The 25,392-nt window shown below is 36.7% G+C and overlaps 6 protein-coding genes across 7 annotated transcripts; 4 read left to right on the top strand and 2 right to left on the bottom strand.

Annotated features, from left to right (window-relative positions):
* The first annotated feature begins 32 nt into the window (after positions 1-32).
* On the top strand, positions 33-2,134 carry LOC135791761 (nucleosome assembly protein 1-like 1). Of its 2 annotated transcripts, none has more exons than XM_065302284.1 (3): positions 33-192; positions 541-1,109; positions 1,168-2,134. In XM_065302284.1, exons 2-3 carry the CDS (start codon positions 543-545, stop codon positions 1,714-1,716), a joined length of 1,116 nt encoding a protein of 371 aa, XP_065158356.1. In that variant the 5' UTR covers positions 33-192; positions 541-542; the 3' UTR covers positions 1,717-2,134. The 2 variants fall into 2 exon arrangements, with proteins under 2 accessions (XP_065158356.1, XP_065158357.1); XM_065302285.1 differs by lacking the exon at positions 33-192 and adding an exon at positions 342-487 and having other exon boundaries at positions 550-1,109.
* Positions 2,135-3,054: 920 nt separating this feature from the next.
* Positions 3,055-5,854, top strand: LOC135791552 (probable maltase-glucoamylase 2). The gene is made up of 2 exons (XM_065301985.1): positions 3,055-5,408; positions 5,463-5,854. The coding sequence occupies exons 1-2, from the start codon at positions 3,165-3,167 to the stop codon at positions 5,772-5,774; spliced, it is 2,556 nt and encodes an 851-aa protein (XP_065158057.1). The 5' UTR covers positions 3,055-3,164; the 3' UTR covers positions 5,775-5,854.
* A 205-nt stretch (positions 5,855-6,059) lies between these two features.
* Positions 6,060-8,079, top strand: LOC135791554 (acid phosphatase type 7). Its single transcript, XM_065301986.1, has 4 exons — positions 6,060-6,580; positions 6,661-6,869; positions 6,929-7,026; positions 7,086-8,079. Exons 1-4 carry the CDS (start codon positions 6,274-6,276, stop codon positions 7,783-7,785), a joined length of 1,314 nt encoding a protein of 437 aa, XP_065158058.1. The 5' UTR covers positions 6,060-6,273; the 3' UTR covers positions 7,786-8,079.
* l(1)G0020 (RNA cytidine acetyltransferase l(1)G0020) lies at positions 7,970-11,557 on the bottom strand. The gene is made up of 8 exons (XM_065301984.1): positions 11,418-11,557; positions 11,112-11,358; positions 10,038-11,050; positions 9,452-9,976; positions 8,897-9,392; positions 8,667-8,839; positions 8,242-8,615; positions 7,970-8,182 (listed from the first exon to the last, which is right to left on the bottom strand). Exons 1-8 carry the CDS (start codon positions 11,523-11,525, stop codon positions 8,026-8,028), a joined length of 3,093 nt encoding a protein of 1,030 aa, XP_065158056.1. The 5' UTR covers positions 11,526-11,557; the 3' UTR covers positions 7,970-8,025.
* Positions 11,558-11,561: 4 nt separating this feature from the next.
* On the top strand, positions 11,562-13,166 carry LOC135791555 (mitochondrial 2-oxodicarboxylate carrier). Its single transcript, XM_065301987.1, has 6 exons — positions 11,562-11,697; positions 11,813-11,894; positions 11,955-12,235; positions 12,287-12,559; positions 12,615-12,796; positions 12,852-13,166. The coding sequence occupies exons 2-6, from the start codon at positions 11,834-11,836 to the stop codon at positions 12,964-12,966; spliced, it is 912 nt and encodes a 303-aa protein (XP_065158059.1). The 5' UTR covers positions 11,562-11,697; positions 11,813-11,833; the 3' UTR covers positions 12,967-13,166.
* Positions 13,167-21,684: 8,518 nt separating this feature from the next.
* On the bottom strand, positions 21,685-22,540 carry LOC135792625 (keratin-associated protein 19-2-like). Its single transcript, XM_065303289.1, has 2 exons — positions 22,452-22,540; positions 21,685-22,365 (listed from the first exon to the last, which is right to left on the bottom strand). The coding sequence occupies exons 1-2, from the start codon at positions 22,464-22,466 to the stop codon at positions 21,874-21,876; spliced, it is 507 nt and encodes a 168-aa protein (XP_065159361.1). The 5' UTR covers positions 22,467-22,540; the 3' UTR covers positions 21,685-21,873.
* Positions 22,541-25,392: the final 2,852 nt, after the last annotated feature.

The raw sequence follows: 25,392 nt of genomic DNA, 5'->3' as shown, positions 1-25,392 counted from the left end.
TCAGGTATTGTTGCGCATGCGCAGCAAATCGGAAGTGTTGAATCTCTGTTGGCAGTGAATTGCGCCCGCAGTTGGGTTAAGTTCTCTCTTTCTTGTGTGCTCTTGAGCGGTGAGCAGTGAGCTGCGACTTTAGCAACCATTTTTGCATTGTCTGAGTCGTGCCAGAAGCAACGGCAACACCAACTAGCAACAGTAAGTGTTCTGCATGTATAATTAATCTCACCTACAACGTGCTCTTATTCAAATTATAAAAAAATCCACTTCAAAACGTGCTCGGTACAAATTAGCGCACATTTCGATTGAAACATGCTAACACGTGCGAAAGAAACATGCCCTGACAACGCGATTAACAACAGCCATCCATGCCCGTGTTGATTCGTTTGCGTTTTGTTTAATTTAAATAAAAAAAAATTCACTGACATTCGAAAACATTGCTACTCAAAATTGTTTGAATTTCGCTGCAAGAAACTGAACATCATCACAATGCGTATGTATGGCGGCTTCCTTTGTTTGCTGAAGAGTTCTGCTTTATTGTTACAGAAATGGCAGCGGAGAACGAACACGTCGGCGACTGCGGCGAAGATGTCGAAGAAGTTGAGGAGGAGGAAGCCGGCGAGGACCGCGCGCTCACTTTTCCGGATGTCCTGGCCGCGTTGCAGCAGCAGCGCCTTATGATGCTCTCACTGCCGCCAAAGGTAAAACGCCGCGTGCGTGCACTCAAAAAGCTTCAGCTGGAGCAAACCAACATCGAGGCGAAGTTTTTCGACGCCGTGCACGAGCTCGAATGCAAATACCATCAGTTGTATCTGCCGCTGTACGAAAAGCGGCAGACAATTATCAGCGGCGCGTACGAGCCGAATGAAGACGAATGTGATTACCATTCCGATGAGGACGAGGAGCTGGCAAAGGAGACCGAGGAGAAAGTCAAGATTGAAGACGCTCCTGCGATTGACGTGCCAAAGATGGATGAGAACGCAGCCGGTATTCCAGACTTTTGGTTGACCATCTTTAAGAACATTGCCCTCCTCGCCGAAATGGTCCAGACCTACGACGAGCCAATTCTAAAACATCTCAAAGACATCAAGACGAAATTTATTGAGAAACCTATGGTAAGTTGCACACAATCAACATAAACTGCAAGTTGTAATGTCAATGTCATTGATTTAGGGTTTCACGTTGGAATTTCACTTTGAGCCTAACGAATTCTTCACGAACACGGTGCTCACAAAAGAATACGACATGAAATGCGTGCCTGACCCAGAAGATCCATTCGGATTTGAAGGACCTGAGATTTACAAGTGCCGCGGCTGTCAAATCAACTGGAACAAGGGCAAGAATGTGACGCTGAAGTTGGTACGCAAGAAGCAGAAGCACAAGAGTCGTGGCCTCGTGCGCACCATCACGAAGACGATCCAAAACGATTCGTTCTTCAACTTCTTCAGCCCGCCAACCATTCCCGATGACATCAACGCCGACGACGTCGATGAGGAATTGCGAGAGCTGCTCACCACCGATTTTGAGATCGGGCATTACATGCGCGAACGCGTTGTGCCCAAGGCGGTGCTGTACTATACCGGTGAGGCCATCGACGATGAGGAGTACGATGATGAAGAAGATGATGATGAGGATGAGGAGGACAGCGAGGAGGAAGAGGATGATTCAGACGCGAAAGAAAATGCGAAAAACGTTAAGGATCAGAACTGCAAACAGCAGTAGCCGTGCGCTTCCGATGCGAATTCCCAATTAATGCTTCAATTTTTTTCTCTTTCTCTCCACACTATTTTCTACGCCAACATGAAATCCAATTCGGTAATCAACTGCCCGCGCTATAAACCGGTTTAAATTCGTGTACTGGGATAAAGCTGAAATTGTAACTTATGTAAACCAAATCGAAAAGTTGAAAATTTTTAGTCATGACTGGATCACATGTTATCGGAAAATATTAAAGATGTATATAATTTGTTATCGGCTGTCGGCAGCAATATCCGTCTGAAATTTGTAAAAATTGCATTGAAAATGAAAAATTGTTTGAATCAGAAATTTTAAAGCTGTGTTTTTTTTTTGTTTATCGATTTGTTTCATTTGTATGTAATGAATTTTGATGGTACAATAGAGCGAATTCATGTTTGTAAAAGCATGCATTATTTATCCCAAAAACTACAACAATTAAAATATATTGTGGTGAATAACATGTGGAGATGTTTTCGGCTGGAGGATTCTCGTTTATTTTTAATGAATGAATTAGTCACGGGTTTTGACATGGGTTATTCCTCATGTTTGGTAAACAGTCTCATTATAGTTTGCATTATTCACCTGGTAAAAATGCGTTCAGATGAAAAATAAGCACTTTGCTTCAGGGCTTACGAGTATTTCTATCATATTCTCATGAAAGCGACAAATACACGCTTGAATTGAATGTCGGAAGGCATCGGTTGAAACTGGGTCTCCCAATATGTTCAACGAAACAGTAATCAAGCCAAAATCAGTATCAATGATTGATTGACATTTTAGGACACATCAGAGGGTTAAAAAGTTAAAATTGCATACATAGGGGACGTTTTACGCATGATATTTTCAAATATTACGGAAAATACTCATTTTTTATTAATTCCAGGCAATAATTGGGGGATTAAAGCTTCTTTAATGTAATACTCGTAAATATACAAAGTTTCCTATGCCATGTTTTCATATTTTTATGAAAATGCCACGGAGTGAAGTGCTAGTAAATAAAATATTCAAAATTTAGTTTAAAATTAATTTGGTTTGCCAAAAAAGTACGTTAGCAATGTACAAATGGACCTGTATTGATGTATGCCTATATTTGTAAAGGAAAACATGTATTTAAACTTTACATCAAATTTCCCTATCAATTTCTAACAAAAAGATAAAATTTTACACTAGAATCTCATCTTTGATAATGCGATAAGCATGTAAATTCCGTTACATCCTGATTTGGATAATATCTAAAATGGCACTCAACCGAATTTAGATACCGTTAATTCGAGATATCTTAATAATCTTATCAGAAAACACTAATCGCAATATGGCATTCCATGTAGACATCCACATTCACAGTGAAAAACCATACGTTTTGTTTGGCGACTAAACTATTTATAACTTTGTTCACATTGTTCAGTTGAAACAAATTTTCTAAGCGCCTGAAAATGGCTGCTAACATAATTCTTCGCATGATCCACTGGGTTCGCGCACAAGTTCTATACCAAGCAGTGCTAACGTTCATCGGAGTGTCGATTGTGATTCCAACGGTGATCTACTTCATCGTTGTTGATTTGGCCGAGGAACCCACCGAGGAAATCAGTACGTGTGTCATTCAATACGACTATAGGGTACCATGTGGATTTGTCCCCGGTCGCGAAATGGGCAATCTTACGTCTTACGACTGTCGGAAAATGGGCTGCTGTTTTGATGATTTTACCAAAACATGCTTCCATTATTTCCCATCAAAATACGGATATCACAAAGTTGAAGATAAAGCATATTACACATCCAAACGGGTGCAGACGCCATTGGGAAATCCTATGTATGCAAATGTATCCATTGCTATAACCTCAAATGAAAACTACATTGAAGCATCTTTAAAAAGAATTCTAATCCCACAAAGGGCTAAATCTAGAAATATTAGAAACTTTCCTGATTTAACATACAGTTTATCAGAAACAGATCTTGCATTAAATATTTACAGAAGTAATTATCCTGATGTGAAAATTCTTGAAACTTCACGAGGACCTCTCATTGCTTCAGATGGATATTGGGAGTGGACTGTGCAGTTGACCAACAGAAACGGTACAATGTATGGCCTAGGAGGTTTAGAAATAATTGGAAATGTTACCAAAGTAATTCATAAAAATGAAATAGATCAAAGCAATATACCGTTCTTCATCGCACAACAAGAAACACCAAATGGCGTCGAGTACCATGCATTGCTAGTAGAACATCAAGGACTATTAGAAGTACAAGTACTTGAATCAAAGTTGATTATCTTCAGAGCTCTCAACGTAAGTGAAACAGGACTCACATTGAAATTCTTCCCTGGGCCAACATTAAAAGACATTCAAAAACAAACCGCGCTTAATAATCAACCAGAAACTATTCCAAGATGGCTGCTTGGAACACATATATGTCGAAACAATGTCACTGATTTAGGTACAATGTTACTAGAATTTGCAAATGAGCAGCAATTCAACACATTACAAGCTGATTCTGATTGTTTCAACGAGTTGTTGATGATTCTATTAATCGAAATGTACGACGATCAATTACCAGCAAGGAAAAGTCATACGAAAGATATGATTGCACAAAATCTCCGGACGAAATTTGTTTTACCTTTAACTCCACATATTCCTATTGGTGTAGATGCTACTGAAACAGAAGAAGCAAGAAATTATTCATTGTTCACCACTGCGTTTGAAATGGATGTTTTGTTAAAGAATGAAACCCAAATACAAGTTGGGGACTACAAAAACAGAAAGGTTGCATTTTTTGATCCACGGTCAGCAAATGCAGTGGATTACCTCAAGAAATTACTAGACGCAGTAGAAGAAACAATTATACCAGTGTCAAAAATCGATGGAGTGTTTCTATTGGATAATTGGCCTCAGGATGATTCATACAACTTCACAGCTGAAACCCAAGAACTTTTATATTACAATAATGAAATTGCAATGGCACTGAATAAAACACCGCCAATGTTAATGACAGATCAAGAGAATTACGTACGTAAACAAGTAGAAGTTGTTCGTGCAGCTATTAACAAAGATATACCAATTTTAAGTGCATCACATTATTATGAATATCGTAGTCCTCTACTCCCACAACACATAAATAAATCATGGGCGAATTTGAAGGAATCAACAACACGTGCATTATTCACTAATATTTTCATGCATCCGGTTGCTTTAAGTCCAGTTTGTGGTACGGATTCTTGGCTGACAGACACTGCCCATGAGAATGAACTTTGTGCAAGATGGTTTATCAATCAGGCGACGCTTCCTGGGCAACGAATGACTATGAATTGGTACACGCATGAAAATTTCACGTTTTCCTCACGGAATATCGTTGATAAAGCCCTGGAGTTGAAGCAGATGTTGAGTTATTATCAATACACACATCTGCGTGAAATTGGTCACACTGTTTCACCAATGTTTATGGATTTTCCGGATGATAATGTTACTTGGTCCCTGGATGATCAGTATATGCTTGGGAATTTATTGGTAGTGCCGATTTTCTTGCCACAGACTACAATGCGACGCTTTTACCTGCCGTCAAATATTTCCTGGTATGAATTTTGGGGTGGATTGAATTATAAAAGTGGATGGACGAATATGAGTGTCTCCAATGATGAGAGGATGATATTCGTGAAGGAAGGGACTTTAGTTCCTATCTTAAAAGTATGTTATTAAAGGTATTATAATGGTTTTAATTGATATAAGTTTTTGTTTTAGGAAAAGGACAAAGAATTGTACTTTGAGTTAAAAGTTTATAAAAGTTGCAACGTTGGAAGGGACAGTATCCATGGAACAATACTTTTTGATGATTACGTTTTACAACTCTCAGTTTTTGATCGATTTATAGAGGTTTCCAACATTCTTAATGTACAATTAGATGTTGATTGTACTGCAGAGATTAAAAATCATGCACATAGAATTAAAAAACTTCAAATGTTTGATTGTAAAAGTAAAGAGATTGTGTTTGAGTTTGATTTTGATATATGTAGCGAAACTAATCAAGACACAGAAAAAATTGTTATAAATTAGTTAATTTTAAGTGATATTTAAGTAATTGTTTAATCTATGTACATATATTTATAAAAATCAATAAATTATCTCAATAACTACCATGTTTCTATGTGAATTTGTAATTCTGTCATTAAAATGACAATGGCGCATGAAATATTTTCCTTTTTTATGTGAATCAGTGACTAGAACATGTTCTAATTCATACATGAAATATGTGCAAGTATAATCATCATTATGCTTCAAATAAATAGTTCAAATGCAACTGCAATTCAACCTTGTCGATTTAATGCGAATCATGCGCATGATTTGCGTCAGTCCGTCAGTGGTGGTGTCAGTGGTCAAGCGGCGTCAGCTGCTGTTTGTATACATGCGGCGAATCTTTTATTTGCTTTAATTAAAATAAGTGATATCGCTGGCGATAAAATTATGTATTACTCACATAATTGTTACTAAAAAAGCGTTGGACGACCAGTAGCGTTCGAACTTCGGCCGCGATAATAACAACACTACAGTAATCATGCCATCAATGGAATTAATCGTCACGTTAACATTGTTCGCGTTCACTTTCGGCCAAACAAGTGCGCAAATCTTCTCGTATCAACCAGAACAAGTACACATTAGTTTTGGTAAAAATGTGAGCGAAGTTGTCGTTACCTGGTCGACGTTTAATGACACTCAGGAATCTTTGGTGGAGTATGGCATTGGAGGGATGATTTTGCAAGAGAAAGGTGCTTCAAAGGTGTTCATTGATGGTGGTTCTGCAAGTCACACACAGTATATTCATACTGTTACATTGAAGAATCTAAGTCCAAATAGCAAATATGGTAATAATTAATTCAGTTTTTGCCTTAAAAAAAGTATATTATTATGATTAATATTAATTTATATTTGATTATGTGTTTAGTTTATCATTGTGGAAGCAATATGGGTTGGTCTGCTGAGTTCTGGTTTAACACAGTGCCTACAGATGAAAATTGGTCGCCTAGTTTAGCGATTTACGGCGATATGGGCAATGAAAATGCCCAAAGTTTAGGCAGACTTCAAGAGGAAACTCAAAGAGGCCTTTATGACGCTATTCTGCACGTTGGAGACTTTGCCTATGACATGAACACTGTAAGAATAATAATATTTAACTCTTACAGCTAATTTCTTATTAAAAATTAAATTTATAGAATAATGCTGAAGTTGGAGATCAATTTATGAGACAAATTGAATCTGTGGCTGCCTATGTTCCTTATATGACATGTCCTGGTAATCATGAAGAAAAATAGTAAGTTAAACCAACAAATATACAAAAAATATAAACATAACACTAAACTTTGTTTATAGTAATTTCAGTAACTACGCCGCAAGATTCTCTATGCCATTGGGAAACGATATTCCATACTTCAGTTTTAATCTAGGCCCGCTGCACATAATCAGCATTTCAACAGAGTTGTATTATTTTATGAATTACGGTATGAAAGCGCTGGTCAATCAATATGAGTGGCTTGTAAATGACTTAAAAGAAGCCACACTACCAGAAAATCGCATCAAACGCCCATGGATAATCATCATGGGCCACAGACCGATGTATTGCAGCGATGACGACAGTGACGACTGCCGCCATTTTGAAACACTCACACGAGTGGGTCTCCCATTCCTGCATTTCTTCGGTATTGAACCGTTGATGTATGACTACGGCGTAGATCTCGCCATCTGGGCTCATGAACATTCATACGAACGCCTGTGGCCGTTGTATGATTACAAAGTTTACAATGGCAGCTATGAAGCACCATACGTAAACCCAAAAGCGCCGGTGCACATTATCACTGGCTCGGCCGGGTGCAAAGAAGGCACTGATACGTTTGTCAAGCCGCAACCCAATTGGTCAGCGTTCGTGACCAGTGATTACGGCTACACTCGCATGAAAGCGTTCAATAAAACTCATCTGTATTTGGAGCAAGTTTCGGATGATAAGCAAGGCGCCATCGTTGATACGTTCTGGATCGTTAAGGATTTACATGTTCCTTATAAAGACTTGAAGTAAACATTTTAAATGCTAGGAAATATTAGCAATAAGAATAACAGCGCTAAGCTAAACAAAAGTTGCTGCACCATGACACCAAAAAACCACGAGTTATCAATAGTTCCAGCCTCGAACAATTTTATCTCTACGACTAATAATTGTAATTTTGTGTGAAATTGTTTGTGTTATATAAATGTTGAAAAACTTATCTGCTTGTTTATAATGTGATACGGGCAAAACATGTTTAATACTCACATTAAACTATTTATAACCATAAGCGAATAAATCTTTGTTCAGTTTGAACATTACACAATATTTAATGTTTTTCTTGAATTTCTTCTTCGGTTTTCTAGTGAAATCCACATCTTTTGCTGATTTTTCTACGCCGTTGGCACCGTCATGCATTCGTTTTTCTCCGCTGAAATAGAATCACTACTTTTTAATATGTAATAACAAAGCATGTGGAAAACAAGTTACCTCTTCACAGAAACTATGTTTTTCTTTCCTTTTGAGGCATAAATCGCACCCCAATCTTGTTCTGAACCTTTGATTGCAAACTGGGAGAGATTCTCATTTTTAAGTTTCTCTAACTCCTTCTTTTGTTTCTTCTTTAGTTCGTTCGCTGCTTCGTCTAACTCTTGTTGCATACTTTTGGCAACCGGCGTCAATTGTACATCTTTAACTGGTGCCAGGGATTTTTCAGCATCCTCGGATAAGACAGTATTGATGTATTGTACTGTTCGACGAATCAATCGGTTGAAAAGACCTAGTAATTGATTTGATGGTAAATCTAGTTGCGTGGATAAGTCATCAACATCTTTGTGTTGTAACCCGACACCTAATAGAATTGCCTAGAATGTTAAATTTACAAATATGCATTAAAAATAATTGTTTATACATACAGCTTGTACTGCTGACAATTGAACATCACCCAAGTTATTCGTGAAATAGAGCCTCGCCAATGTAGGAATCAAGTCGGTTATAAGATGATAATCCACCAAATTATTACTGTACATTTCTAGACGTTTCACATCATAAGTAGTCATGTGTACATCCAATTCATTTCTTGAAAGTACTAGAAATAATTATTGTTACAAAATATTTGGTCTATTTTGTTAAAATTTTAGCTTACCTTTTGATTCAATCACTCTAGCTTTGTTTGTTAGCATACTCAACGACATAGCTGGCGAAAACGTCTTGAAATTATAACTCAACAAAGAAACAAACCTCTTTCTAAAGTCAATCCAGTATGCCTTCAACCAATCGTCGTCTTTCGCATTCGCATCGTCATTGATCACATTCAGCATAATACATGAATGTTCCCCAGTCAAATCATTAGTAGTTTGACGCAAATAAACAGGCACAAAACCAGATCTCTTCCAGAATTTTAACAAACCTTCAGTCAAACCGTAGGAAACACCAAGATAATGCAACTTCTCTGGTGGTCTTTCACTTAACTTTAGTAGTAATGGCGGCAGAGACTTTCTTGGTTCAATAGTTTCTTCTAACAAATTAACATCTTCATCGTCAACGTTGTCAATTTCTGTTGTTTCTACTTCATCCAAGTTTGTTATTTTGAATTCGTAGTAATCTTTGAGAAGGTTTAGCGCTCTTGCACCGTAACCCATCTTAAATTGTTATAAAATTAATATCTAACTTAAAAAAATATATCAAAATATTAACTTACACCTTGATAATCAGGATGCGTAGCAATCCTAACGATTCTAGCACCACTTAAACTTGGAAAATCAGGATCCTGAAACTGCTGGCCTACAGTCCAAGGGATTAAATCACCCGCAGCGCGTTTTCCTCTTGAGAAGCCATCTTGAACGCTGCCTTTCGAGATTTGTCCTTCGAGACATACTTGTATAACAACCAAAATCTCAGGCAAAGTTTTTTTGGATGAGTCCACAGGGCCCAAAAGACAGAATAAGTGATGTGCAGGCGCGTCCGACATCATTTGTAAATCATTAGGAGAGTTTTTATAATGCGAGGCGACATATAAAGCCACAAGACGTTGCAGAAACTCTTCAGACGCCTTGTGATAACAAAACAACGTATCGCGGTTGATGTAATACAACTCACAGTTGTCCGGTGGTGGACAACCGGACATTATTGGTTGAACAGATGTAGCATCCAAGCAGAGAAGTTTTGTCAGCCATGTTTCAACTTCATCGCCAGGTTTATATCTGATGGATTCCTCGAGCGTTACCTAAATTTAACAAAATATTCCATTTCTAGTTTCTAGCAACTCAAATACCACAAAAACTTACTTCATGTAAAATTCTCCCTGTAGCAGCTCCAGTTGATTTGTTAGCCGCATTTGTGTTAGCTCCCACCGGTGCAGCCTGAACACGAAGTTGTTGTAACAATTTTAATGACAAAGAACGTCCAGTGCCTTCATAGCCATTGATAGTCGAAGCCAAAAACACCAAATATGGCCCCAACATCGCCTTAACATAAGCTAATGGAATCGCTGCAGCTTCATCAATAACTAACAACTCCGCTTGTGATAATCTATTAGCATCAGTCGGATGAATATACTGAATAGTCTGACGATGATCACGGAAAACATTCACCCTAACAATGGCTTTATTAAATTCTGGATTTGTGCTCTGTACCAGTGAGTAATCAATGTGTTCTTGATACTCCAAAGCATCAAATCCTTTAAAAACAAACTCAAAGAACGTGTTTAAATTTTCAGGGCTCGGACTAGTCACGAAAATATTACTGTAACCAAAAGCTACTGCTGACGCGACTGCTAATCCAAGAGCGGCTGATTTACCACGACCACGACTCGCAGTTAAAGATACTGTTGATCGTAAAGTCTTTTCACTGATTGCCTCAATGAATTTCAACAAAGCTTTACCCTGATCTAAAGTTCTACAACAATTTATTAAACTGCCGACTGGTTGGGTTTCTCTTAGACTTGTCTTTAAATCGCTTAATTCAGCATCGTTTTCTGGTTGTTCTTCTGGTTTATCCACAGGATTCACATGTAGATTATGTGAAGACAATGGAAGAACAGCCAGTTGGTCATCTACAACTAAACAGCGCTTGCACGACGCCAAACTCAAAAGAAAACGTTCGTTGAAGCGGCAAACGACGTCTTGATGCGCTTCCGTTCGAAAACGTTGATGAACATCCATTGTCATTGTGTATAATTGTTTAAGAGAATTCATGGATCTGAGCAGAAGGACAACCAGACCTCCACCTTCAACGGTTTCGATTGTACGCGCTAATAGATTGGGTGTCAATGCTTCAAAGTCTTGTAGTACACACATTCCTGAGAAATTAATTTAAAAAGTTACATAAAAAGATTAATTTTGGGTTGGTGGATAACTTACCAAAGGTGTTTCCCAAAATCTTGTGGGTTTCTGAATAATAAGTATATCTAATCTTAGTGCTAGATACAAACAATTCAAAGGGATCATCTTCATTGACACTCAGTTTTCCAGCTTGAATCTTATGCTGCAAGTGCTTCATTCTCTTCTTCCTGTTGCTGCTGAAGCCTAATTCTTTCTTGTAACACCATAACACTGAAGGACGCGCTTTTACTTCAGCTTTTGCTAGCATATGATGCAGAATTACAACCTGATTAAATAAGTAAATAATTTTAAAATAAGATTAAGAACTAATAATTTGAAACTTACTTGATCTCTGCCTTTATCTCCAACAATTACAAACAGTGTTCTGTGTCCCAACTTAACACCATTCTCAATCAACACACGAATACGATTATCAATTTTCTTGCGAACCATTGTAATCACTATGTTATTAATTAATTATTAGCGAAGAATAAACTTTCAGCGTGGAAAAAACGTGTGCTTCGGAAAATGTGTTGTGTTTGTTGGTTAGAAAACTGGAGGGAGCTTTTAAAAACATGAGTTTGACTGATTTCAAGGCCTGTTACTTCACTCAAATGCCTAAAATGTAAATAAACACTTGCTTTGTCACTGTTATCAGTATTTTTCATGTTCTTATTCATAATACAAAACCTTACATAAGCTGAAGTTAACTGCCATTTGTCTCCTATTTTATTACATAGTTTTAAGGAAGAAACATAATTATGAAGGAGGCACCAATATGGAAACAAGCTCTGGTGCAAATAGCATCAGGTGGTTCAGCAGGTAATTGAATTACAATTGAACTCTAATATATATTACTTTAAACCTATAATGTTTCATAAGGGTTTGTGGAGATATGTATTATGCATCCATTGGATTTGGTCAAAACTAGGCTGCAATTACAAGGTGTTCCAAGGCATCAAGTTATTAAGAAAGATATGACTTCCTACTCAGGAATTATTGACTGTTTCCGGAAGATGTATGTTACTGAAGGACCTACCTCCTTCTGGAAAGGAATACTACCTCCAATAATTGCTGAGACTCCAAAGAGAGCCATCAAGTTTTGCTCATTTGAGCAATACAAGCAGTTTTTCATGTTTGGATCACCTACAGCTACACCATTAGTAAGACAATTTAGGAATTGAATCAAGGTAGTTAAATAATATATTGTAAAGACATTTAGTCTGGCAGGTTTGGCAGCTGGCTTTACAGAGGCTGTGGTTGTGAATCCATTTGAAGTGGTGAAAGTAACAATGCAAGCTAATAAAAAGAAAAGTATTGAGGCTCCTAGCACTTGGTTGGTCACCAGGAATATAATCAAGGAGAATGGGTGGGGTTCGAGAGGGTTGAGCAAGGGAATAACAGCTACTTTAATGAGGAATGGTGTTTTTAACTGTTTTTACCTAGGATTTTATAACTCTGTCAAAAATGTTGTTCCTCCAATGGCTGTGAGTTCACTTTTATTAATTTGTTATTCATATTTCTTTGTATACTTGCTTTAAGGACCCAGTTCATGAATTTGGGAGGAAAGTTTTGATTGGATTTGTTTCTGGCACAGTCGCATCATGTTTAAACATTCCATTTGATGTAGCAAAGTCAAGAATTCAAGGACCACAACCCGTTGAGGGTGAAATTAAATATTCTGGAACTTTGAGGACAATGGAAATGGTTTACAGAGAAGAAGGGTAAGGAATTAACAATGAATTTGAACTCTATTTAATTTATAACTATTGTTTTTAGTATGTTAGCTTTGTACAAAGGTTTATTGCCAAAAATACTGCGTCTTGGTCCTGGTGGAGCAATCATGCTGGTTGTATATGACTATATGTCTGAATTTTTGAGCGAGCAATTTTAAGAGATTGAAAACGCACAGGAAACTACAAGAAATCTTCATTTTATTCCATATTTTTATTACTGTGATACACGGGCATTTTGTGTTTTTAATTTACAGAGTATATTATATTATTGTGCATATTACAACATTTTGGTTTCACATATGGTTTATTGTTATGTTATTGGTGTAAAGTTAAATAAAATGGCAGTATATTGGTTTAATAGGTGTTATGCTTTGTGTAAATTACATAGAAATGTTTTGATTTAACACATGGGAGTGTAATTCCAGCAATTCACCTTTCAATTGTTCGAAAATCTTTGTTAAACTGCAAAATAACATCATTTTTAGATTTAGGTTAGGTTAAATATTAAGAATTTAACTTACTTTTGTTGATACGTCGATTCTGTTTCATTCTTTTCTGTTTCTTGAGTATTAACTTGAATTCCTATTGAACGAACTTCCTAAAACATACATTATCATTACAATTGATTCAAAAATTTAGCGCGAGATAACCCGTCGTAACCCCGACTCGTATTCGAAGCACCGTACTTTTATTTTTCTACGCGTTAGGGGCTGTCCATTAATCACGTGATCTTTTTTTTTCATTTTTTGGACCCCCTCCCCTTGGTGATACGTCGTGAGGTTTAAGATTACCCCCACCCCCCTCCCCGATCATCACGTGTATTTTAATCCCAACAACAACACGCCGCTTTTCTCTTTAGAAATCGTGCGTTTGACGAAAAAATAAATACACGTGATATCTTACTCCACTCCCCCTCCCCCTGGTGATTTTTCGTGATTTTTAACAAACCCCTCCCCTTCATGACTCACGTGATTAATGGACAATCCCTTAGGACGCATGCGGCGCATGTCACGAGTTCTATTGCAAAATTTGACAGCAAAGCAGTCGTTAACAGTAACTCGAGTTTATTTAACAACCAATTCCAACTTTTTACAAAAATAGCACAGCATACATAACTTAATCATATTCTAAACACGATTAATTGTTGCATTACAAATTTATAATTACATCTACTTAAACTTAATCCAATTTAATTGGTAATTGTGTGTTCTGTCAATTAATAAGTGCTTGTATCGTTACTTGCACGTAATCGCACGGTCCGTTGACCAAACTGCTTGTTTTCAATTCTTGCGTTTGCTGACAACGACGCATCATCCAACACATGCAGTTTCTCATACTGACTGTAATCATAAGGCGTCGGAGCTGGTTCTTTGTAATCTCCTTCGATTTCATAATGATCAGGATGATAGAAACTCTTATACTCATCCTGTTCATCTGTCTCTCGTTGAATTCTCTTGAATTGGTTTTCTACATCCGTCGCAGCGATATCAATATCGAAAGGGTTAGGCCAACGTGATTTATGATCATTTTGGTACAATTCCTGTAATGGAGGACGGATTATACCAGTGTAAGCTGGTTCTACGAATCCTTTTCCTTTGTTTATTTTCTTCTGGATGGCATCTCTTGTTCTCTGGCCGCGTTCTTTGATAACTCGTTGTCTTTCACGTTCTTTTTGTTGTTTTTCACGGAGTTTTATTGGTGTGGTTGTATCATTTGGATCTGGTGGAAGATTTTTACGTTGGCGTTCAAATTCTTTGAAATCTTTTATGATTTTGTTAACAATTTGTTCCTTTCTGTCTGGTTCAACTTGTTGATTACATGGTTTTTGTTTCTGGGTTTGTTTTTGTGATTCATCTGCTTCTTCAACATCTTGATGGTCATCTTCATCTTCTGGCGTGTATTCAGATTTGTACAAAATAAACTTTTGTTGTTTTTGACTTCTGGGTGCTTCTTGTGGTTCACGATAATCTTCATTAAGAACATCATATTCTTCGTATTTATTCCTCGGAGGTTCTAGAGGAGTATGAGGAACTTCTTGTACTTCTTGAATACCTTCATTTTCATCATTAACATTTTCCGCTAAATATTTATAACCAGTGTTTTGTAATTGCAAATAAGGCGAACCAGCCCAGAATGTGTCTAAAGATTGTTTGAACCTTTCACGAGAGTCTTCAAAATTGGGCGTAGGTTCACGTCTTTGTTCTTCTCCTTTGACATAATTTTTATAGTCATAACTCACTTGTTCCGGTTGGTCATAATCTTCAGACTCAAGGTTTTGTTTATCATCATAATCTGAAGTGTCTGCTGAGTCATAATCATCTTGATACAATTGTGGTTTACGTGGATTTGGAGGTGTAGCAACAGGAGGAAGAGTTGGAGGAGGTGGTGGGGGAGGTGCAGGGGTTGGAGCTGGTTTTGCAGGAGATGGAGGACGAAGTGTTCCTTTGGATGCTGGAGTTGGAGGAGGTCTTGCTGGAGCAGGACCAGGCCCTAATTTAGGTCTTGGAGCTGGAGGAGGAGGGGGTGCAGGTGGTGCAGGAGCAGGAGCAGGAGCAGGAGGAGCAACAGTATTCAAATCTCGATTGAAATTGAATGCCACATTGAATGTCTTCATTACATTTTCTCTTAATAATGGTCTTGCTGCTGGTGCTGCTGGAGCTGCAGGTCTAGGAGCAGGAGCAGGTGGAGCTGGAGGAGCAGGTTTCGCAGGCACAGGTCTAGATGGTTTAGCAGCTGGAGCAGGCGCAGGCGCAGGTGCCGCTCCTGGAGCTGGTGCAGCCGCCTGTCTTCCCCCAAATAATCTTATAGACAACGTTGGAGGTCCTGGAAGTGTCCTTGGCAGCGGTGCAACCGGTGGTGGAAACACTGTACTCCTTGGTGCAGGCATAGCTGGTGCAGCCCTAACAGCAGCCGTCGCAGATGGTCTTTTCTGTACATCATATCCAAATGTATCCGCCAATCCACGAATAACAAAATCAATCGTCCTTTTGTCTCGATTAATATCTTCACTTGAAGAAAATATCGAGCATAAACAGCAACACGTCACAAACAATGTCCCCAACCGCATTTTACACTCAATTCTTTACAACTTTAATACACACTAATAAACTGAAAACATTTCTGCTCCTCTTGATGTCCTATCAACCGCACAGATCAAGTTGAAATAATCGATAGCAACAGATTGATTTGAAATTTCACTTCGTATCACCAGTTTCGCCCGCCACGAGTTAATATGCAATGTCTGGACGTGCCTCCAGCGTGATAAAGAAAATAAGAAATCGTTTGACAAACGCTTCCGAAAGAATGATCAATGATGCCGGAGAAAGGGATTTTTTGCTTGTTTTGCATGCTTTAATCCATCGGTGGGCAGCGGGTATGCGTTTTTTTCGCTTCTTCGCATTGTTGCTGCAATGACGATGACGATAGAGTGGTGGGTGATTTGTCGATGGAATCAAACGAAACTTTAAATTTGCGAAAGCAATTGTTATGTAAACGGATTGAAACGTGCAACTGCGTTGTTGTTACCGCACAAGAAATAAATGCCTTTCAGTGGTACGCGTGGCAAACTATCGGTTTTCTGCATTTCGTTTAACCAATCTTCAATCCAACGAGTGTCACTAAAATTCTCAGTCAATAAAAAACATAGACGCATATTGTGTTGTTGTATGACTTTGTATTTTGTCTTGTGTGAAGAATCAAATGCATGGTCACGCATTGTGCTTCACAGTAATAACTCATAACACAATTACAGTTTTTTCAGCGTCGCATTTTCTTTGTTTGCGTTTTTTTTTGCGTTTAGACTGTTCTCAGCGTTGAAATATTAATATTGAGGTGGGTTTCAATATAAAATGTTTCCGTGTTTTATGGTTCGATATTTTTATGGAAACACTTAATCAAATTGTGATGAAATTGATTTTTTGTTTCTTTGTTATGACATGTGACAAGTTAAAATTGATAGTTTTGTTATACCGGATGCACATTAGTATCGAAACATCCAATAATATAGGATATTGATCACGAGGACAAAGTTTATTTCCACTAGCAATAAACCTACAGAGCAATTTCAAATAACAAATCAAATTAAATGCAAAATTATTAAAAATTAATTCAAAAATGTGACAAAATCTAAGACATTTTAAGTTTGGTTAGGTTTATGTAGTTCTGAATTGTACCATCGTGGCGTCCTTGTGCCTTGTTCATTAACCTAATTTTTGTTTTGATATTTTTGCCATGTTTTTCTTCAATTTGAAGTAAATTTTGGACAAAAAGCACAAAATAATTCATAAATATTCATAATAAATGTCAATACAACTGTCAAATATATTTTATGAAATATTTAGGTTATGTTGTTGGTTGAAATGGGCAAAAACACGATATTCATAACATTTTATTGCGTTAAACTTGATTGGACATTGGATAATTCGTTATTGCGTCGAAACATTCGTAACATTTTCAGTGGATAATATTTTAATTTGACTCGATTAACTAAACCGCGTTACACTTTTCGTTTTGCTGGTGTAATCGATGATAATGAACAATTTTCCACTTCTTTCATTTCTTTTACACGACGCGCACGCAATTTCGACTTCTTGCCGGCGGCGATCGCGATCGAGTTGCGCCAATATCGATATAATTTATTAGGCCGAACGCGAACGAACTCTCTCTGCATGCACCTTGCCAGTTTTGATATCGTAAAAATGCTTCAATAACCGATTTGGTGCGGCGTGATTTCATTGATCGTGCGATTCGTGCGTATCCGCTTGCCATTTGCCTCCGTTTGGCGCACAGCAATACTTTGAAAATCAGGGCATTCGCGTTTGATTTATGTATTTATAAATATTTCATATCAGATGTTAAAAATACCATTTAAAGTAAACACTTTTTGTTTTCTTGTGTGATTATGCAATCATTCGCATAAAACACGCAACGCTAAAAATAAAAACATAAAAACAAAAAGAAGAAAAAGCGTTTTGTCTTTATTCTCGTAAATATACGTTTCGCATTAAATGTAATGTGTTTTAATGCCAATTTCAATTGATTTTCTTGCAATTTCCTGCCGTTGGCTTGAAAACTGTAATTTATTGCTCCGGTGCATGGTAATTTAATATTTTTTGTTGGCTATTCACACGTGGAATTTGTTATTAGTCACTCAGCCTCAAAATATCCTTGAAAGACACATCGGATTGCAAATTCCAGGCGGAATTTTCAACTTGCAGCCAAGAGTAAGAAATTCAATTAAACACAACCACAATTATTATATTTTCTTGACCAGCCTGATTAAATTTCTGATTTAAAACGACAAAAATTACATTTTATCTACTGAGAAACGCATAAAATAGTTTAGAGTATGTTTGGTTGCATACTACATAAGCTGACGCTAAATGTAGGTTAAAAGTTAAAGAAAATCATAACCTATGACATTAATGGAGGTTATTGTTTGACCAAAGTGAATATATCTTATTAAAACATTAAAAACCATTTTTATCGTTGATAATAATTGCCAATTATACAATTTCAACACTTATAAAATACACCTACTCCACATATCAAACGTAATAAGTGTAATAATGCTCGACCATTTGCATATTTTTCTATTCTCTTCAATGCAAACCCAGTAACATACTTATTTATGTATTGTGCATTCGATAATTAGCCGTATGTCAGTCAGTGAACGTAATAAATAATAGTCGTAATGAGTAATGGGAGACATGTAATTTAATATTTTTGTACACCAGCGTATTTAGCAAGCCAACAAACCGTGCTGAAGCTAAACTCTTCGTTGTAAAACAAAAACAGCGAATTGTGACATAATATAAGAGCAACAAGTACAAAAAAAAAACAAGTGAAGTAAATCATGTGTGAACTATTGCTATTATATTCACAGTAAGATGCCAAAGTAAAAAACTCTTTCATTACTTGAGTCTTTTTATTGATTTTTTTATTATGAGAAATTTCTTTGTATTGATGAGATTTTATTCTGTTGACATTTGAATATTCCCAGTACGCACGAATAATTATTTCCAACAATACCAATCATAACATTTATTTCGCCGTGATTTTCAATTTTCTGCGCATGCACAGTAATTATAATAGAGTAATAATTAACATAATTCATAACAACAGTCAATAACAATATTATCTCGGTGTGTGATATTCAAAGCCATGGTTTAAACAATCGAGCAATTAGACAATCACTTTTGTTGCGCTAGGCGTGGGCAAAACGTGTGCCAACCAGCACTCAACAACAACAACAGCAAAAACATGTTCAGTACTTTTTTTACAAAGTCTTCACATTCACAGATAAAATAAATAAATTAATGTTTATTCATTATTATTAATATTACTTATTGATTGGTGGTTCCAGCGCTAGTTGTGGCTGTACTATACCTTCGGGTAGTAGTCCAACATGTCCATGATAATAACTTTCTTCAGTTGGGGCAACAGCAGAGGTGGGGGTTGGATGAAGGTGGTTGTAATTTGGATGTTCGGGCAAATGCTCTGGGATTTGAAGGTCAGTATACCCTGGGTTAAGAAAACCAGGGGATAAGGTACCAGTTGACCCAGGGAGGATATGTGGGTTGTAATTTTCGGGGATGTATTGATGTGCATTGTGGATATGTTGATGATTTTGGTAAGGAGTTTGTATGAGGTGAGCTAAATGACCATGATATTCAACTGATTGAGGTTGTGGGGTTATGGTATTAACTGGTTGTGGATGAGGTTGAAGTTGACTTTGAGGTACTTCTGAAGGGTATTCATAAACTTGTGGGACATGTTCATGATGTCCATGATGATGATAATCATAATAATTAGGTGTGGGTACTACCGGAAGGGGTGCGGGAGCAACAGAAACAGGTACAGCCTGTGTTGGATGAAAATGAGGAGCAGGTACCTCGTGAACCACATCTAAATGTGGTTGGGGTTGTTGTTGAATATACTGATAATGCGGATAATGTGCATGATAATAATCAGTTGGTACAGCTACAGGAGCTACTACCTGTTGTGGTTGAGGAGCAATTGAAGCTACAGGAACCGGAAAAGTAGCTCCCAACGGTAAAACAGGCAATTCCGGTCTTGCTACATGTGTCAACGGATTAAAATACACCACTTGCGGATGTGGTTGGTTATGTACATAATCAAAATGGCCGTGGATGTCATGAGTATGTATATGGGGATGTATATCATGCACTGGTACAGTTGGTACTACTGTAGGTACTACCGTAGGTACAATTGAAGGTACCACCACTTGATGATGATGATCATGTACGATATCATGATGGTGATCATCGTGATGATGATAATTATGAACATGATGATTATCATGTTCATGTACATGGTCATGATGGATATGGTCCGGAGCACTGGGTCTTATTGGTTTGAGCACGGTGACAGCTGGTTTAACCCATCCATTGGTCTGCTGAGGTGGTGGCACGTGTAAAATAGGTTTCCAACCGTTGGAATCTGGTTTAGGTCTCACAGGTAGATGTACAACTGGTCGAGGTCTCATCGCAGGTCTTTGTTTAAAACGCCATCCATTTCTGAGTGGTTTGATTACCGGGACGTATTTTAGATCAACTGGTGTGTATCCCAGGACCACTTTTTGACCTCCTTTTAGTTTTATATGCTTGGCTAGACTATAACTGTCATAAGTAGATCCGAATGTTCTTTTACTGTAATCTTTTTCTGGTAAGTCTTGTTCTGTGTTTTGCAATGGGTCCAAGTCGGGATTCTCTGAATTATCCAGTTTATCACGTTTTACATCCGGTTGGGATGCAATTGTTATCATTACAATTGCTAACAAGATAAAAACCTAATAAAAATTTACATATTTTCAAAGTGATACAATTAATTTTATTAAAAAAACTTACTTGTAATATTTTCTTCATTTTTTAATAGTTTAAGTCAACTTCTAATTAATTATATTGTATAAAATATATTTCTCTGTGTCACTGATACATTGTCCGCACATCAAATGCTCGTCAACACTTTCTTTTCGGTTTTATATCGCCTGCGAGCGTCCGAAAGTCAAGTCCAAGTTTTGATTAGCGATTACATGCGCCATGACTGTTAATGAGACTGCAGTTCAGCAAAATGGCGTCCGGAGTTCACGTGCTCCCTACGTACGTGCATCATTACGATGCGTGAAGAAGAAAGTAATTTTCTTTCCTGCTTGCCAATGGGTGTCACGTTTGTGGACAGAAAACGAATCGGTTTACATTTGACTCATAAGGAGCCATGGCGTTTCTTTTACCATCAAATACCATTATATTGGTGTTATCAGCGATACCGGCTATCGATCATCGCACGCTCCAAATTTTACATTAGGCATTCTTTCACATAACAGTCATAAAATTTTAATTAAGAAAGTTACACATAAATAATTTGTGATTAGATATAACCTAAAAAGTCTATTGCGTCTATTGCGCATGCGCATTGTAAATTATTATAGTGTAACTACATTAACCTAACCTTTAATTTTTGTTTTGACGTATTACATAACCTATTTTGCTTCTTTATCACTTAATTTACTTTTAAAATAAAAATTTTAATTTATTGTTCAGGTACGTTTGTAAATGCATTCTACTAAATGCAATTTGTAAGCAATACGCGCAAAAACATAATTGCTTTCCGATATATAAATTACGGATAAACTGTCTATGTAAATGCGCTCGTGACTCGACAGGTTAAATGTTATTTGGGGCCCGGCGTTAAATGTTACCAACTATATAAATAATTTCAGCAGCCTTGCTGAACTAATCGCTTAAACACGAACGATTTTATTTACAAACTAGATAAATAGTGAAAGTTTACTAATTTAAAACTAAACTAAAGGAATTAAAGGAAAACATTTTCAGGTTTTTTTAAATAACAGATAATTTTCGTACAAAAAGTTTAATTTTCATCACTTTTCAATGTTATAATTACAAATTTTTCAATATATACATATGAAAGGCCAGTGCGTCAACATTTTATCTCTCAACCTAACCTCAACTCAATGCCTCATCAAGATTTTTCGTTAATTATGCCTCCGGTAGTTCTTTTGTTGTTTCACGTTGTGTTTAAACTCAATGCCATCCATGTCCATGGAAACCATGACCACCATAGTATCCAATGCCATCATAACCACCATATCCGCCATGATATCCGCCATATCCGCCATAACCAAGACCGAAACCATGTCCACCATAAGCAATAGGTGCTACATAAGTCTTCGAAACAACTGGAGCGACAGTTTTGATAACAGGAGCGGCGACGTAGCTATGTCCAAGACCATGAGAGTAACCCAAACCATGTCCCAAACCCAAACCGTGTCCATAACCTAATCCATGTCCGCCGTAGAGACCATGTCCGCCATAGTATCCATGATCAATGGAACTGTAGGCAACGCTATGTGCAGGAGCTGCTACTGCCACGGAGTGCCCCAGGAGGCCGTGACCACCGTAGCCCAATCCATGCCCATAACCGCCTGCGTATCCATAGCCAAGACCTAACAAACCGCGTTTCTCGGTTTTCTTTTCATCGCCAGCGTAAACAGCGGCGCACAGAGCCAAAACAACCTATAATTATGTTTAAAAATATAAATTCATATATAAAAAATGAAAGTTTATTTTTATTTGTTTTTTTTAAGTGGAATTATACTTACAATGAGGAATTTCATGTTTGCACTTGTTTTTGTTGGTCTCTTCACCTGGGGACGAAGCACCGACTGAAGAACTGTGGCGCACCGCCGGCTTTATATAGGTAGATCCTTCGGATCTTGCAAGGCTTCACAAGCTTCACATTCATATCTTAACTTACTCATTCCTCATACTCGCACGCGTGTAACACTGACACACAGTCGCGGGTTGTGTCACTGCGAAACATTTTTTTCACAATTTCGCACACTCAGAGTTAATTATGTCATTTGTCCACAAAAAATCAAAAATTTATAAAATTATCTTTTAACTCTTCACAAAAAAATGTTATAAATAATTTTATTTCACTTTAAACTTAAGTATTTTACTAGGAATAAGTTTCTAAAGAAGTAATTAATTTAATATGACTGTAAACAATCAATAATTGTATTTGTAAATGGTATTGACATAACACGTATCAGTTTTGTGTAATAAATCATCAATCGATTGTTAAAGTGCAAGTTTTAATTAGTAATTAATCACGCACCAGGCTGTGAATTGATCAAGCGTGACAATTCATCGCTGCACGAACCCACGAGTATATTCTTCTCTTCTCATGGCGTGTAATTTTTGTCATTTGTTTTTAATGACGTGATCATGGTTTGCCGAAACAGCGAAACAAAATTTTTAATTAGATTTCTCAATGGCGCTGAATTGCGCAAGTCGGGCAATTTTCTCAAATTAGAGGACACCGATTAAATGACGAATTAAAATGAAATCGAAATCAGTGCCATCGCATGTGTGCGCTTGTGTGGCAATCAATTACGCATTATTGTTGAGTCGTATCGTTCGTCAAATCACTTCTTCGCACAACAATTACCTTTCGGAGCGCGCGCGCGCGCAGAAATCGCGAGTTAAAAAGTCATGAGCGAAGACCTTTCATGCTCGACGTAGCCGACGTAGTTTACTCGGTCACTTAAAAACAATACCTATAAAATGCTAGCAAAATATTTACTGCTTGGTTAATTGTACATAGATGTGTGTTGGATATTCATATGTTGTTTAATTTTCGTTTAATTTCGTTCATGGACGTTTTCTGCGCGTTCGTTATCAATTCCTTGTTGTTTGTATCAAATTATAAACCAATTATGACAGGATGTTGTCGGCGGAACGTAAGGTAACAAACATTCACCGGTGAAACTGTTGAGGAACGCAAACGTCGCACAAAAGAACGCTAATTAAAAGAATCAGTACGGTAATGAATAAACGTACTCGTACATAATGAGTACTGCGACCTTAGGCTGCGTGTCGAACGAGAACGACAGTGTGTGTCAAAATATCGTGTGTTTTGCATAATTGTATTTTAATATTAAATTAATTACGAAAATCAATGTTTTCACTTTACATGTTAAAGATTTCTAAGATTTTTTTAAAGAAAATAGTAAAATGTTAAGAATATTACTAATTTTCATCTTGTTATAAGAATATTTTACAAAAGTAAAGAAAAACATTGTAATTTACGCATTATTCTTACATTTTTACGACTTGACTTCTTTTTTACCACAATACAATTATGTTTTCTTGAAAATGACGCAAAACGCATAATAATTATCTCTATTCTTTTGAGATTAATGTTTCGATAAACACTACACGTCACGTTTTATCCATTCTGAATTGAAGATGTAATCAGTTTTAACTCCTTACAATTGTAGAGTAAGTTGTTTAATCCGTTGATAAAGCACGCATAAATAGATAAATATTATTAATAATTATTTATGTGCGTTATTATTTAAGATTATATAGTTGTTGTTTTACTGGGTACGTTTAAGGAGGTGGGATGGTAATGTGAAGTGATGGTGTTGAGTAGAAAAATCTTTTACACGTTTCTGACTTTTTTTCGTGATTGGATGCATGATATTTATATGGGTTTCATACTGCGACGATAGAATAATAGTAGGTATAGTTATGCACTTGTTGTAAATGTCATATAAATACCTATTTATGAGACTTTGATTTAGGTTTCAAAAGAGTTTATACTCATATGTTTGTTAGGTGTAATATTAATGAATAATTATTTATCATAAAATTTTTAGAAAAGTTTTTTTTTAATTTTCATAATAATTTAGTTACTTAGGAGGATGTTTTATGTATGGTTTATTAGCAATTTATGAAATTAACTTTATGGATGTCATTAAAACGTGACGGAAATTAAATTTGCACGATTTCTGCTTCTTACTAATTTGTACTGATTATGAAATTTTGTAACGGATTCAGAGTTTTACAATATTACTTTTGATACGTCAATGTAACATAATTTATAATTACTTTGCATAATTATAAATTTAAAATGTGGCAAAATTGTAAAAGTTAATTTAAATATGTAAATCCGCAAAACTTAATTATTTGTGAAATTCGAGTACATCGAATGATGTAGTTGTTTAATTGTTTAATTTTTCTCGTCAATCTCAAATCAAACCATTTTTACTTCTTCTTTTGGTTCTATATGCTTTGAACAGTTATACTTTACATTACTTTACTTTACTTATGCGTTGAACATAAAATATTACCAAAATATCAATTCCTATGACAAATTTCGTCCAAAAACACGCCCAAAATGTTTTCGCTTCATATTACCATATTATTAACGGCTTTCTAAACTGTTTGCTCACGTTTCAACCCTATGATTACTCCAAAATAGTTTGTTATAAAAGCGTTTGTCATCGATGTCTCCATTCGTAGTTTGCTTCGTGCGCTTCTTCGAGTACAAGACCAAAATTCGTACAACAATGAAAATCGCCGTAAGTAAAAAAAAAACAAACAAACAAAAATTAAAGTCAAATCATCAAAAAAACAAAATATTTCAGGCGTATTTAATGGTAACACTCTTTATGGTGGTACACCTCTCCGAAGCAACCTTTGGCCGCCACAAACACACCAACAAACACAAAGGTCCCTTCGGCGGCCATCTTG

Source organism: Atheta coriaria, unplaced genomic scaffold (assembly GCF_025399875.1).
Source record: "Atheta coriaria isolate IRGN ID8LTWV9N9 unplaced genomic scaffold, Caltech_Dcor_3.1 hic_scaffold_5_pilon, whole genome shotgun sequence".
NCBI lineage: Eukaryota > Metazoa > Arthropoda > Insecta > Coleoptera > Staphylinidae > Dalotia > Dalotia coriaria.
The sequence above is the reverse complement of the archived record's forward strand: the minus strand, read 5'-3'. Positions and strand labels throughout refer to the sequence as shown.